Source organism: Microtus oregoni, unplaced genomic scaffold (genome assembly GCF_018167655.1).
Source record: "Microtus oregoni isolate MIOR12 unplaced genomic scaffold, Mior012 000015F_ref0000493, whole genome shotgun sequence".
Lineage (NCBI taxonomy): Eukaryota > Metazoa > Chordata > Mammalia > Rodentia > Cricetidae > Microtus > Microtus oregoni.
Window position 1 is genome coordinate 43,316,025 of NW_024543074.1, and position 14,492 is coordinate 43,330,516.

Sequence of the window (14,492 nt, forward strand, 5' to 3'; positions counted from 1 at the left end):
TTCCCTTTCCTCCTCATATTTTGGCTCCTCTCCTTTTCCCTCATCTTTCTCTTGCCCCCTAGAGTTGTTGTCACCTGCCCCTCCTTTTGCAGTCTCTATAGCAGCCCTACTTCAGGTGTGCCCAGCTCCCCTCGGTAGGTACAGTGCTTCTCCCCTTATGCACATTTAAAACACTGGTGACAATGCTGTGCTTAAGAGGTTGGTCAAAGCCAGGTGGTGGTGGCGCGCGCCTTTAATCCCAGCACTCAGAGGCAGAGGCAGGGAGATCTCTCTGAGTTCGAGGCCTGCCTGGTCTAGAGTGAGTTCCAGGACAGTCAGGACTACACAGAGAAACTCTGTCTCAAAAAAACCAAAAGACAAACAAAAAAAAAAGGAAAAAGAAAAAAGGCTGATCAAGCTAGATTGGCTCATGTAATCCCAGCACACCTAAAGGAAGAAACTTGCCCACAAGTTTGAGGCCAGCCTGGGCAACATAGAGAGATATAGGTCACCCTGGGCTACAGAGTAAGACTCTACCTCAAAAAACAAGAGAAGGAAAGAGGCATGAACTAAAAGCTACACTTGGCCATTTTCTCAGCTGAGTGATGTGACCCTTAGGGTTTGGTACTTTGCTCCTGTGCATTTAGGACTGTTCTGACTGTAACTGCTGCTCTGGCTCTGGAATGTGGTTGTGGATTCTTTCTGGGTTTGGGGGGAGGGTGTTGGTCTTTTGGTTTGGTTTAGTTTGGTTTTGGTTTTCTGAGAGACAGGGTTTTTTTCTATAGCCTTCACTGTCCTGGAACTCGCTTTGTAGATCAGGCTAGCCTTGAACTCAGAATTCCACCTGCCTCTGCAGTGCTGGGATTAAAGGTGAGTGCACTACCCCTGACTCAGTTGTGAATTCTTAAGCACCCATCTTGTTGCAGTCAGAGTACACCTGGCGTCCACCCTGTGCAGGGATTCAGAATCCGACCTCCCAAGTGATGGACCCGCCCCCGGACAGGCCTGCAGAACCAGGTGAGTGTGGGTGCTCTGGTGGAAAGGACTTTCACCAACCAACATTGACCCAGTTTACAGATGCTGTTGTTTTGTGAGCTTGGTGACATGGAGGCTCAGCTTCCTGAAGTAGTGTTGAGAGAGGAAAGATGCTGACTGGAACTAGAAATGATTGGTAGGAACATACATTCACTTTCTAGTACTGTGCTAGGAGCAGGCATGTTCCTATCCTACTGAGGGGGCAGAAGTGGATTTTAGTACTCACATAGTCAGATGGGTGCCACTCGAGTGCCCAGAGAGCAAGTTTTGTGAGAGAGGTCAAAGGGCCTGACCTGGAGCAGGGTCAGGGAAGTTTTGTGGAGACGGTGACATCCTAGCTAGACAAAATGGCTGAGACAATCAACTTTTGAGAAGGAAAGACTGGGGTTTTGGCTCAAGGTTTCAAAGATTTGAGTCGTTGGGTGCTCGGCCCTAACAGTTTGAGCCAATGACTGTCTAACGCATCATGGCAGGAGAACACAGCAGAGGTCTCCTCATCTCCTGATGGCAGAGAGGGGGCGGGGGGAGCTAGGAAACCTGTATTGTGCAGGGGCATGCTTGTAATGACCCAACTTCCCCCCCACTTCCTAAAGGTCTACCCCTCCCAAAGGCTGGTGACGGAGGCATTTGGGGCCAATTGTCTCTAGCTCTGAGGCTTACGTCCATCTCACAATGCATGCAGGTGATCTCCCAGAGTCCCCATGATCTTGACTCTTATGGCATTGCTTAAAAGCCCAGTCTCTAAGGCTCAATGCAGACTTATCTCAGAGAAGTTAACAGAAACAAAAAGAGACAGGCATGGTGGCACACATACACTGTTCTCATCACTTGGGAGGTGGAGGCTAAAGGAGCAGGAGTTGAAGGTCATGCTTGATTTCGTAGCAAGTTTGAAGCTAACCCGGGCTATGACTATCTCAAAACAAAAATCCAAAGAGAAAGTTTCATGCTTCCAGTACAGTAGACAGTGTTGAGCAAATCATAGAGTGACTGACCCTGTTCAGACGGGAGAGGGTGTCATAGACAAAATCAAACTAAAGTTATACTAAAACCCAGAAAAGCAGACAAGAGCTCCTAGCTCTGGGCTGTCACTGTGGCTGGCTGTGCTTGCTGCCATGGCTCCCCACTGATCCACATTCTACACTCCTGGCATCTTTAAATTCCTGGGGTCTCAAGTACAGCTTAGCTGTCATCACAGTTTACCTGCTACCCTGTCTGGGTTGTCCACCGGAACGTGGATCCTGCCACACACTGCCTGACCCCACCCCCAGGCCTTCCTTTGAAATCTGGGTGGAAGCCATGACCCCATAACACTTGGCATCATGCATACCTGCTCAAGTACCATCATGTGGACAAATGCCAGCATAACTGTGAACTAGAACTGTGCCAGAGCCTGCTTGAGTCACAGTTACAGTGGTCAAGGGCCTGTGAGTATGTTGGAGCTGAACATGGCAGAGAAATCCTCTGGAAGTAGTTCTCTAGGAAGCCTCCCTGAAGACACATGGTGCTCTCATCTCAAATCAGAGGCTTTACATGTCTAGATCCTCTGGCCTGGGACTCTGTAATAAACCAGTTGAACTCAGACCTGCAGTGATCCTTCTGCCTTTGCTTCCCAAGTGCTGGGATTATGGATGGAAGTCACCATACTTCACTTGGGGTCTTCCTGTTATGGAGATACCCTCAACACATCTTTCTTACTATTTCTTGGCAAAGTCCTTTGCTGCTTTTTTTTGTTAAGGTTTATTATTTTTAATTGTAGGTGTGTGTATGTGTGAGTGCTGGCACCTATGGAAGTCAGGTGTCAGGTCCCCCTCAAACTGGGGCTGTAGGTGACTATGAACCACTCGATGTGGGTTCTCAGTACACGCTTTTAACCACAGAGCCATCTCTCCACCCCAAATTGCTTCTTTTGAAGGGTCCTCCTTGGCATACACTCGATGCTTCTTTTCTAGCCAAGCTCCAGTATTTTTTAGTCTGTCTGCCCTGCCTTTGCTCCTGTACTTACAGTAAGTCTGACTGAGGGTAGTCAGCAGAGGCCGTGTGACCTTGACATTTGCTCCGCCTCACAAAAGTGTCAAGGCATGGACAAAACAGACGGGTTCTTGATAGAGCATAATACAAGTGGCCCAATTTCCAGTAGGATCTTCATGTCTACCCAAAATGTAATGAGCCTGGCCTCACTGCCCACACACCAGTCAGAATTGAGCTCTTCTGAATCCTCACTACAGTTGCCCATTTAGTTTTGCTTACAGCTGTCTAGGCACTTTCTGGGGCTCTGAACTGCATCAGACTCCCTGGTGATTGATCCCTCTCTTGGTCAGCAATTTTCTTGGTTGGCAGCTTGCTTGGTCAGCAATTTTCAGTGTTACTCAGCTTTCCATCCCTGGGCCCAAACACCCAAGATAATCTACTTACACAAAGGAAAGATGTAGTTTTGATTTAGAATTTCTGAGGTTTCATCCCATGGTTACTTGGCCCTGTCACTTTGGGCCTCTGGTGGCTGGCCTCTCATAGTAGGAGTATATAGCAGAGTAGGCATGTTCACCTGGAAACAAGAAAGTGCTGGAGTCCCAGTATCCCCTTCAAGGATGCTTGTCTGGTGACTTTCATTTCCCCCATGGGGCCCTACCTCCTAACTGTTCTTTCCTGATAGCATCATGGGCTAGCTGGTGACTAAACTCTTAAATGTCTTTTGGAAAACATTTAAGATCCTAGTCATGGCATTTTAATAGGAGTGAAGGAAAGTGGTTGATTTCAGCATCTGAGGGAGCCAAGAATAAGGAGGTGTGAGAGCTCGGGCAAGGTGGGGTGAGCGATGTCAGAGGTCTCCAGGTGTAGGGACTTTGCAGAGTGTGGCTGGAGGGCTGGTCTGAATCCCGAGTGTAGTGTGGAGTCCCTGGATATCGCATAGCATAGTGACCTGACCAGACTGGAACTTTGGAAAGCTCCGTCTGACCACAGAGTTATTAAAGTCATTAAAGAGGCTGAAGGGCCTGGAGCTACAAGCTAGTCAGGGGACATGCGTGTAGTTTAGGAAGCACTGAACCTGTGGGGCTCCGGCAAGGCCATTTGAGAAGTGGGTGCATGCAACAGGGAGGCCGTGTCCATGGAGAGGTACTTCCTAGAATAAGTCACTGTTGTGCAGAAGTCAGGAGGTAGTGCAAGCAGAGGTCACAGACAGATGACTCAGGCAGGGCTGGAGAACTTGGTGCTTGAAAGAAGGGATTGGACTGGCTGATTATTTCCCCAGAGGGTCTTTGAAGTCATTTGGGGCTGCCTTCATGAACGGCAAAGGGTGACATGGTAGGCAGGCCTGACCCTTCTTCCAGTACTTAATTTTGGGATTTGGAGATGGAGGGACTGAGTTCAAATCCCAGCTCCAGCACATTATAAACCTAGGTCTTGGGCCAAGCTTTTGTAACTCTTTGTCCTAGTTCCCTCCTCTCATGAAGGGGTGACAAATGACCTGCACCTCAGGGCTGGGTGCAGATTGCGTGATTAGCGCCTAGAGACATCCTGACATTCAGGAGCATCCAATAACTAGCTCTTGTTTACCCTAGTGAGGAAGCCTGAGTTGGCATCTGTGTGTGACTGAGGCTGAGCAGGCCACGTGATCTTAAAGCTTCCAAACTTTTGTTTATTTAGAGTCTGCAAAACATGACTGTGAGGGGCCTCATTGAGACTGCATTGGGTCATTTGGCTCCACCTTCATCTTGCAGAGCCAGCTGACCTCAGATTGCCGAGAAACTAGAGGCCTTGTCATATTCTGTGTGGCCAGAGACTGGGATGAACAGGTGACCCACACCCCCAGCCCCACCTTGAACTGTTTACAAGACCAGGGAGGCTACTTGCAAGGCCTCTACCAGGTGTGTCTGGATGGAACTAGGAAAAGCTCAACACACCCTGCCTCTTGCCAAGACGAGGGGGCCTCACCTGGCTTTGACCTGCCCTCTTTTGCTGAGGCTACTGGCTATCCATCCTACAAGTGGGGTGCAATGAAGACCCCTTCCTCTCAGAACCTCGAAGAACTGGTTCCAGGCTCTTCGGAGACCACGCCCAGTTCATGTGCGTGTGTACTTTTTGCTTCAAGCTCAGTAGCTGGACCTGCCCCATGCCCTCTCCATACCCCTCCGAGAGGAATTGTGGGAAGGGGGCTCTGTTGCAGAAGAGAACCATGGGATGTTCTGGTGTCAGCATGCTCTCCACTGCAGCCATGGCAGCCTCTTGAGAGCCACCATCATCTGGGATGAAGGCCACACCATCATGTCTGCCTGAAGCTGCCCTCAGCCCCCCAGTTAGATGTTCATGGTGCCAGAGGTCTGTATTTAGGTAGCTGTCTGTTGCTAGGCGGCTGTTTGCACAAATCTTGGACATAAATCCAACTTGAGGATCAACATTTTGTGACTGGTAGTTTTTCCATGCCCTCACGGCCAACAGGAATGCTGGTTCTGGTTCCTCCTTCAGAATTCTTTTCCTACATACCCCTGAGAGTGTTGCTAACATCTTAGGAGCACCCAAGGGTGGAGGGAGGGGAGATCCTGGGCAGGGGATCAGAGGACTTGGGGCTGGGACAAGCCTTAGTTCCTGCCCTTCAGAAATGATACCCTCTGAGCCCTCCATGTCCTGAGGAAGGTGGGTGAGACTGAGCTGATGTGAACTCGGTTATAGACTCCAGTAGTTGGACAAGGGCTGCAGTGTGGGCCTAGACGCCAAGTCACGGGCTCCAGTGCACGCTCTTCACACCTCATTTCTCTTTCTCCTTCCTCCCCCTCCCCGTTTCCATCCCCAGTCCCCACCTCCCATGCCAGGAAGCCACCACAGGTAAGCTGAGCTGCTGCAGAAAGGCCTTTACTGGGCAGATGGAGTGTGAGAGAACAGTGGACAAAGTGAGAGAACAGCATGTCTTCCAGAGGAGCAGGGGTAGGATCCCTGCCTGGGAGCCTAAGCCTGAATGCACTAAGGGCTGGCCCCACAAACAGGTTCAGGGGAGGCCCGCCCAGAAGGGCTTCGGGCCCCTCCTTCATGGAGATACCACCTCTGACTTGGGGTACATGGCCATCACACTCACAGTTGCCTTTGCTGTTCTCAGGAACACTATAGGGTGGGGGTGGGGACTTGGGAGGGCCCTTCAGGAAAGATGAAAGAGGCTGGCAGTGTAGTGAACCCAGATGTGTACGGGGAATTAAGTGTGGGCATGTGGGAGACGCTGGCCCCAAAGGTGATGTCCAGGTTTGAGAAGGACTGTTGGACCTAGAACTGGTGTTTCCATTGGGTTCATTTGGAACAGAAAGCTGGAAAAAATATGAAGGTATAGTTCCCCAGTACCAAGCTGTGAGCACAGCTGGTCCATGCCTGGGTATCAGGCAGGCAGACAGGTGGCTGTGTAGCCATGCACACATGGGCACAATTGTCACATGTGTGCACAGTAGTACAGACACATAGTCGTGCCAGGTTTGTCTTTTATGTAATAAGAAAGGGGGCCTGGGGCAGGTGTAGAATGATTGGGAAAGTGGGTTCCTTCCTGAAGAGCCCCTCTCCAGCCCTTGCATGATGGACAGGGGATAGAGGTTGGCGGGGGGGGGGGGCATCAATTACTTCCATCTGGCCCCCAGGGCTGCCTGCTGCCTCATGTAGGACAGGATATCCATCTTGACGTTGCTGACTGTAGTCCGGTGGTACCAGCGCATAATAGGTTTGCCGTCTGGCCCCACCAGAAACTTCTCAAAGTTCCAGCGGATGTCATGGATCTTCATGGGTTCCCAAAAGAGGCGACTAGGTGAGCCCAGGAGCTCCGCAGTAGGAGGGCAGGAGTTCTAGTGCAGGGTGAGAGGGGTGTCAGCCTATATTGAGGCCCCTCCTGATTGCCCCTCAACCTTCCTGGGAGAAAACTTAAGGAAGGGCCCCAGTTTGAGAGCAAGAATGCTCAACTGCCCATCTCTGCAGTGACTGGAAGGTTGAAGGCCCCTCAGATGCCCCCCGCGGGCCTTTGCTGCACAGTAGGCTGAGGGACCACAGAGTCTGCCAAGCCCTCTTATGGGAGTACTAGACCAGGGCCAGGACATCCCTGGGGGCTGAGATGCATGGGGTGCGGCCTGAATAGCTGGAGGGAGTTCCCCCCAGATTACCCACGCTCACCTTCAGGAAAGTGTAGACCTTCTGTTCTTTCTCCCCGTTCACATCTCCTTTCTCAAAGAGCTGGAAGTTAGGGACAAAGCCCCCACCTGGTCGGACATACCTGCGAGGAATGTTTTTGGTGGGTCCAAAGGAGCCACACATGGCGAAGGGACTGAGGGGACGGAGAGCTGGGAGTCCCTTTTATCCAGTGGCAGCTCTTTACTTGGACACCCACAGGCCCAGTGTGTATTTGCCATCTCAGTCCCTTCTCTGCACCACCCAGCATACCTTAGGACTCCCAAGCAGTTCTGTTTCCTGTCCCCTCACCCTCAGGCCATTAAGCCCCATCCTGGGATGGGCATAGGGGAGCAAGTGACTGAGTGGCTGGCATGGAGACAGTCAACAACCCCTGCAGCCTCCCACTCCTCTGCCCATAGAGGCCACCATCTCCAACCACAAGAACTCACTTGAGACTGGGTAGGATCTCTGAGTTCTCGCCCGGTTCCTGTTTGCCAAATTGATTGCTGGGGAAGCCCAGAATGACCAGACCGAACGGGCCAAGTTCTTCTTGTAGTGCATTCAGTTCTTGGCCAGGGAGAGAGCAAGAACAGGTGAAGAACCCGCCTCACCGCCCACTTGCCACCCACCCTTCAGACCCTGGAGCCTCTGAGACCCAAGGAGGGAGGATTTCCCCAGGGGGACCCAGTGAGTCCTGTCCTGACTCCAGTGATGGGACAGTGAGGTTTAGGGGGAGAGTCAGGAATGTGCTTCCTCACATCAGTAGCCACTCGGCTGAGGGCTGGCTCAGGGTGGCGGTGCTGTCAGGATTCACATCCCTCCCATCGGGAAATTCAGGAGCCCAGAGAGGCCCTAGCCCATCTCTTCAGAGAAGCATTGCACTGTCCAAGGACTGGACAAAAGCATGGGGCACAGAGCCGTGGGACCACACACCCTGCCTGCAGACCCAGGAACTCTCCTGCAAGTGTAAGCCCGGTAGCCAGGCTCTGCTTGACTCCAAAACATTGCCCCGAGAACCATCGCGCTTTGGCCTGATTGTTCCCTTGGTTCTGCCTGTCCTCACTGAGAAGAAAGGACAGAGGAAACTGACCTAAGGAGACTGACCTGCAGTCAGACACTGAGTTCAGCCATCGCCAGCCTTATGGCCCTAGTTGTTTACACAGGCTGAGCCTAGATGCCCTTTCCTGTGTACTGAGTTCAGAGAAGGGCTGAGCTAGACTTTTTGAAGGTTTGCTTAAGAATGAACTGTTGAACCGGGTGTGGTGGTGCATGCCTTTTTTCCCAGCAGTTGGAGACCAGTCTAGTCTACGGATTGAATTCCAAAAGAACCAGAGAAATCCTGTCTCAAAAATTAAGCCAAGGGCTGGAGAGATGGCTCAGAGGTTGAGAGCATTGCCTGCTCTTCCAAAGGTCCTGAGTTCAATTCCCAGCAACCACATGGTGGCTCACAACCATCTGTAATGGGGTATGGTGCCCTCTTCTGGCCTGCAGGCATACACACAGACAGAATATTGTATACATAATAAATAAATAAATATTTAAAAAAAAAAACCAAGCCAAAAACCAAAAAAAAAAAAAACCAAAAAAACAAAAAATGGACTATTGGTTGCCGCCAGCACACCTCTTCCTTATCAACTTCTAGAACTCTAAACTAATGGGGCCCATTCTCCAGAGCGGAGCTAAAAGAAGGGCCCACACGGATGAGACTGTAGGGAGAGAAGCATTCTCAACCAGCATGAGCTGCAGCCACCATTTCTTACTCCAGTCAAGGAAAGCAAGAAAGTACATAGCCCGGGTAGCTGGAAGCTTTCTAGAATACTCCATCAGGCCTCAGCCTTATATAATTATCTGCAGAAAATATGAAATGTAGTGGAGTTGGGATATAGACTTTGGCCTCTCAGTCTCCATCACCCCTTTCCCCTTCCACCTCATGGGATTAAAGTATACCCAAGGGGCTGGATAGATGACTCAGCAGTTAAGAGCATTGGCTACTATTCTAGAGGTTCTGAGTTAAATTCCCAGCAACCACAGGGTGGCTCACAACCATCTCTAGTGAGATCTGATGCCCTCTTCTGGCATAAAGTTGTACATGCAGATAGGGCACTCATACACAAAATAAATAAATCGTTAAAAAATAAATGTACCTAAGTGACAGAATCAGCCCCCTATTAAGCAGTGAGTGAAGGCATGAGGGAGCTCTTACCAAGGTACTGGTCTGTTAGACCTCAGTAACTGGCAACGTTGACAAAGAGGACGTATTTTCCTGCGTATTGCTTAAAAGGGATGTATTCTTCCCCGTCGATGGTGAGGGCCCCATACTCGTAGATGGTACCACTCACACCTCTATGGCAGTCTGTCTGGAAGAGAAAAAGATGGACACCAGGGAACAATTAGAGTGCAGACAGTTAGGAAACAGATATTTCTCCACCTTCCAGAAACAGATGATATGCACCAGGAAGAGAATGACTTACCCAGGACCATAAAAACCTGGACCTGGATTAAAACTGAGGCCTCCTGTTCACTAATAAACACTCAGTATTTGCCTTAGGCACTTCTTGACTGCTGTGGAACCCTGAGGTTAGCAATACTTAACATCCATATTTCACAGGCAGTTGGGCTGGAACAAGAGGCAGAGTCGGGTGGCTTCTGGAATAGTCCAGGCAAATAGGAGGAGGCCTGTGCTAGGTAACTGGGAAGGAGATGCTGGACAGAAAGGATGTGTCAGGGTGGAGTGAGTCAGAGGCTCCCAGTCTGGAGGACTGGAAGGATGAGGTGAGAAAGCAGAGCCCTGAGACCAGGATCCAGGGGTAGGGAAAGGTTTGTCACGAGGGCCACAGTGTGAGGGAGAACGGTCTGCAGAGATGAGCGGTATGATGGATAGCCATACATCCTCCTGTCTGTGCAGCTGCCCCTCCAGTCTGCCCCATCCAGGAAAACGAGGGGAGGAGCCCTGCCACCAGATCAGTGCTATCCCCAACCGTCACTTCGCCCTCAACTAGCCCTTTTCAACCCAGATCAACAAGATGTTACCCTGACCCCACCTCACCCCCAACACAGACAACAGGGTTTGTTGTGGGACAGGTCATTGGTTCAGTAGCTGGGAGGGCCACATAGGAAAGGAAGATCATCCCCCTCTTCCCCTTGCTGCAAAAGCAAGGTCGTCAGCCTGAATGGGTGAAGGAGCTATCCAGGCAGCAGGGTGGGGAACCGGTTGCTCATGGGATGCCACCGAGTGCCTCTGTCATGAAGTCACTGCAGGCCTGACTGACTGGGTGAATCTGGCTGCCTTTGCGGATGGTCCCAGACAGCCTACAGCTCTCCGGGCTGTGGTTCGACGTCCCTGCTCTCCGTGAGTCTAATATTCCAAGTCCCGTGACTGAGTCTTGGACCGAGTGCTCATCTGGAGAGCCCTGCTCCAGGCTTCTGAAGCCCCAGCTGGGATCACTTCCACCCTAAGAGGCAAACAGCCCCAGGCTTGGGGATGCCATCAGTAGTGCCAGCACGGGAGCAGAAGCAGGATGCGGGTAGTTCAGGATCAACCCGAACTACGCAGGGACATCCTGTCTCAGCAAGAACAACACAATACAAGCAGAGCAGAATACGACCCCTGCTGCCTCCCTGCCTGTTGTCCCTCTTCCCTCACATCACCCCAATGCTGCATCTCAGTGGTGAGGAGAAAATCCCAGGAGATGACTGAATAATGGAGCTTTGAAACGATAGGTGGTCCAGCTTCTCCGATAGCTTTGGGTGGAAGGAACACGGGGATCCTCTTGAATTAGATGTTGTCTTCGCTGCTTGTGTGGCACTGAGCAAGCCACTTGATTTTTTTTAATTAACTTATTTATTTTTACTTATTTACTTTAATTCTTTGGGCATCAGTGTAAGAGGATAATCCCAGCTGCCTCCCGAGGTGTGTTTTTGTTGTTTTGTTTTGTTTGGCTGTGCAGGTGCATGTAGAAGCCAAATGAGAGAACTGTGAGACTTTCTCCGTTAAATTATATCATTCCATCTATTCACTTCTTTGGGGGAGGAAGCCATAGCATCCATGTGGAGGTCAAAGGCCAGCTTGCAAGAGTCAGTTCATTCCTACCATGTGACTCCCAGGAATCAAACTCAGCTCATCAAGTTTGACTTCCTCACTCACTAAGCTATGTCGCTGGCCCTGTCCAACTTGGCTCACTGTTTGGCTAGGCTGGCCAGTGAGCTCCTGCATCTGCCTGTCCCTGCCCCCAACCAGCCCCCCCATTGTTGGCACATATGGCCATGACTGGCTTTACACGGGAGCTGGAGATTTGAACTCAGGTCCTTGCTTTCATGACAATGATTTTACTCACTGAGCCATCCCCCCAACACTTGAAATGATTTTCAGAAAACTGTTAGCAGATCAGAACAGGCTTGGGTCAGCAGGGCATGGAGCTTACGGTGCGGTGCCCGCAGCAAGGACCAAGAGCCTGTGAGGCTCCTCCGTCATAGTAATGAGCTGCCTTAGATGTTTGCTAGCTGCCCTAAGAAATGAAGAGCGACAACTGCTGTGCTCTCTATGGCGGGGGGGGGGGGGGGGGAGAATGGGGCTCAGTGCAGGGAGCCCAGGCTTGGAGAATGGCCTGTGGTGAGTGAGCCATAGACAGCACTCACCAGCTCAGTCCCCACCAAAGCCTGTTCCTCCAGCAGGGGGACCAGAAAAGAGTACTGAGGACACCAGAAGGGTGACACTGAGCCAGGCACCTGGCTTCCCAGGACTGCTGCTCCATGCCTTCCCCTCCTCCATCTTCTCACACCCCTCTGTGTGATGCTGTGGATATGACAGGTCCGAGACACAGGAGACCTGCTCTGGGCTCAGCTGTGCGTGCCCCTGGCGGTGTGTGCCCACGCCCCTCCCCTCTCAGGATTCCAGCCTGTCCGCTATAGATGAAGTGGGATTCAGGGCCACTTAAGGCCCTTCAGCCTTGACGTCAGCCTATGGTCCCATGATGCTCTCTGCCTCGTGCAGTCACCTAGAAACCAGCGGTTACTAGGCTCCCACGTCAGCAGCTGTTGGTCTACAGCTCTGCAAAGCCTTTTGCAGCTGTGAGCTGGACCAGACAGAGGGCATCCCCTCTTGTCGCTCCCTCCTGAGTCAAGAGGACATCTTCCTATGGCTGCGTCACCTTGAGTCCGCACATGTCCCTCCCTGAAGTTGGGCCGAGGCAAGCGGTTGCATCCCAGAAGCCAGAGCGGTGGCATGTTAACTCTAAGGACCTAGGAGGCCAGATAGGCATGCCTGGGCTGTCATGAGCCACAAGCTCAGCTAGTTGTGAGATAAGATCACACCTCACCCTAAGACTTTTCTAGACCATTCTCTCTCTTCTATTTGAACTCACCCATCTCGCCCTGATTCCATGGACAGACAACAAAAGGCTGTGATGAGTATCATGGCCCATGTACTTACCTGCAGCCTCCTTAGGACAGGTTTCAACCCACCCCAAGCTATTCCCACACTGAGGCACAGGGCTGTGGCCCAGTCCACCCGACCCGTACTCCATACCCTAATCTTGAACTCCGTCCCGTCTCTGTCCTAGAAAATGACTACTGAGCTGGTGCCCAGGAATGGGGCTGGAGAGAAAAACTTAGGCTCTACAAGTACCCCTTCTGTTTAGACTAAGGAGCTGAGGTCAGAAAGGGCTTTAAAAACAGGAACCACTCTTGGGACTGTCTAAGGGTGGACAGATGCTGGGTAGTGGTGGCATAGACCTTTAATCCCAGCACTCGGGAGGCAGAGGAAGGCAGATCTCTGTGAGTTTGAGGCCAGCCTGGTCTACAAGAGCTAGTTCCAGGACAGGCTCCAAAGCTACAGAGAAACCCTGTCTCGAAAAACCAAAAATAAATAAATAAATAAACAAACAACAAACCAACGAGGTGGACAGAATCTGGAAACAGCATTGTAGACTTTACAAGATCTTAGAATGAAGACCCAGGGGATTTTAGAAATCCAGAAGCGAGACAGACAGACAGACAGACAAAGATTGAAGACATCTCTCTCTTTCCTTGGGTCTGGCTCTACTGCTTTCTGCCTCCTCACCCTAGGGAAGGAGAGAGGTCTGCAGAGCCCACCCAGGCCTGACCAAGAAAATAAACATGCCACGTCGTGTGCCTTCAGCCTCCCCATCCCCACTTCCACTCAGGGTGCCACACCTCGACCAGCGTAGTTGGAGCTCCAGAAGACACTGCCTGGCCTGGCTTGGCTTTTCTAGCAAATGTGTTTGCTATGTGACTGACCCGTGAGCTGTGAATAGGGAGGGCAACTAGAAGGTTCCATAGCCTCCCAATCATCGTCTCTCCTCTCCAGCTATACCCTGCTGATGGAGAAACTGAGGCCCAGAAAGGGATGTGCCTCCAAGCCAAAACTCTTCCTGTGGCAGATCTGTCTCCAGTGCCCTGGCATGAGTGAAGAGGCTCTCAGCCCACCTCTCTACCCCCAGCAATTTTTCAGAATGGCCGTCAATTGCACTCTCTTCCTGCCTGCGGGGTATGGGAGAGGGGCAGGAATCCACACCCTCTTCAAAACCCACTGAATGTGGCGCGAGGCGACACGGAGATGACAGTGGAGAACATATGAACTCAGGCAAGACTGTCCTCCCGGGTTCGTTCTGCCCACTGAAGCACGCTGGTCTGGGTTTGATGGAAAGGTGCAGAGAGTGAGGGTCACAGAGCGGGGTCGCCGCGGCAGGGCAAGGTGGAGGCACCTGGTGCCTCTGGGGAAGCGGTGGTCTCTGCGGCGCGGTGGACACCTGGGCGCAGTGCACTCGTCTTGCGCCCTGGAGGTTCACTCACCTTGGACTTCTCTTGTCCCCAGCCCGGCGGAACGAACCCGGCCAGGAGCAGGGACAGAAGGCACGATGCCCGAAGGAGTAGAGCCATGGCGGGCTGGGACGCCTCTCGGGAGGACCACCGTCCGTCTGAGGTGTCCGAGGCGCTCAGCCACCTTTCAAGCCCTCATCGGTAGCCAATCCGCAGCTACGCCGGGGTCTTCCTAGCCAATGGCAATGCGGCTGGTATTTCAAGAACGAGACATTCCCGCCCCGTTTTCCTCCCTCTCTCCAGGCCCGGGTGACAGTGAAGAGAAGGGAGTCGGTTGCCAGGGAAGAACTAGAGATGGGCGCGGCCACGACTCCAGACAACACCCGGGATGCAGCTCTCTCCCCAGCCTCTAAAAATCAGGGACCCTGCCCTGGGCACGGAGAACTTAAAAGAACATCAGACCCATTTAGTGCAGAAAAAGCAATGTGTGAGCCAGGTGTAGAGGCACGTGCCTGTAATCCCAGAATCCAAAAAGCTGAAGCAGGAGGATTGCACAGGTTCCAGACCAACCC

At 51.8% G+C, this 14,492-nt stretch overlaps 2 protein-coding genes across 5 annotated transcripts in view; one reads left to right on the forward strand and one right to left on the reverse strand.

Moving 5' to 3' along the window:
* The window catches only part of Tnip1 (TNFAIP3 interacting protein 1), a 41,886-nt gene extending 36,481 nt beyond the window's left edge, over positions 1 to 5,405 (forward strand). The window contains exons 17-18 of one of the 4 annotated variants that reach the window (XM_041664556.1): positions 889 to 996; positions 4,657 to 5,405. In XM_041664556.1, the coding sequence (XP_041520490.1) occupies positions 889 to 963 (75 nt within the window). In that variant the 3' untranslated portion in view covers positions 964 to 996; positions 4,657 to 5,405. The remainder of the gene's footprint in view (positions 1 to 888; positions 997 to 4,656) is intronic. The other 3 variants (XM_041664555.1, XM_041664553.1, XM_041664554.1) reach the window with 3 other exon arrangements.
* A 705-nt stretch (positions 5,406 to 6,110) lies between these two features.
* On the reverse strand, positions 6,111 to 14,196 carry Gpx3 (glutathione peroxidase 3). The gene is made up of 5 exons (XM_041664557.1): positions 13,954 to 14,196; positions 9,347 to 9,500; positions 7,593 to 7,710; positions 7,147 to 7,246; positions 6,111 to 6,824 (listed from the first exon to the last, which is right to left on the reverse strand). Exons 1-5 carry the CDS (start codon positions 14,038 to 14,040, stop codon positions 6,603 to 6,605), a joined length of 681 nt encoding a protein of 226 aa, XP_041520491.1. The 5' UTR covers positions 14,041 to 14,196; the 3' UTR covers positions 6,111 to 6,602.
* Between the last annotated feature and the right edge of the window lie 296 nt (positions 14,197 to 14,492).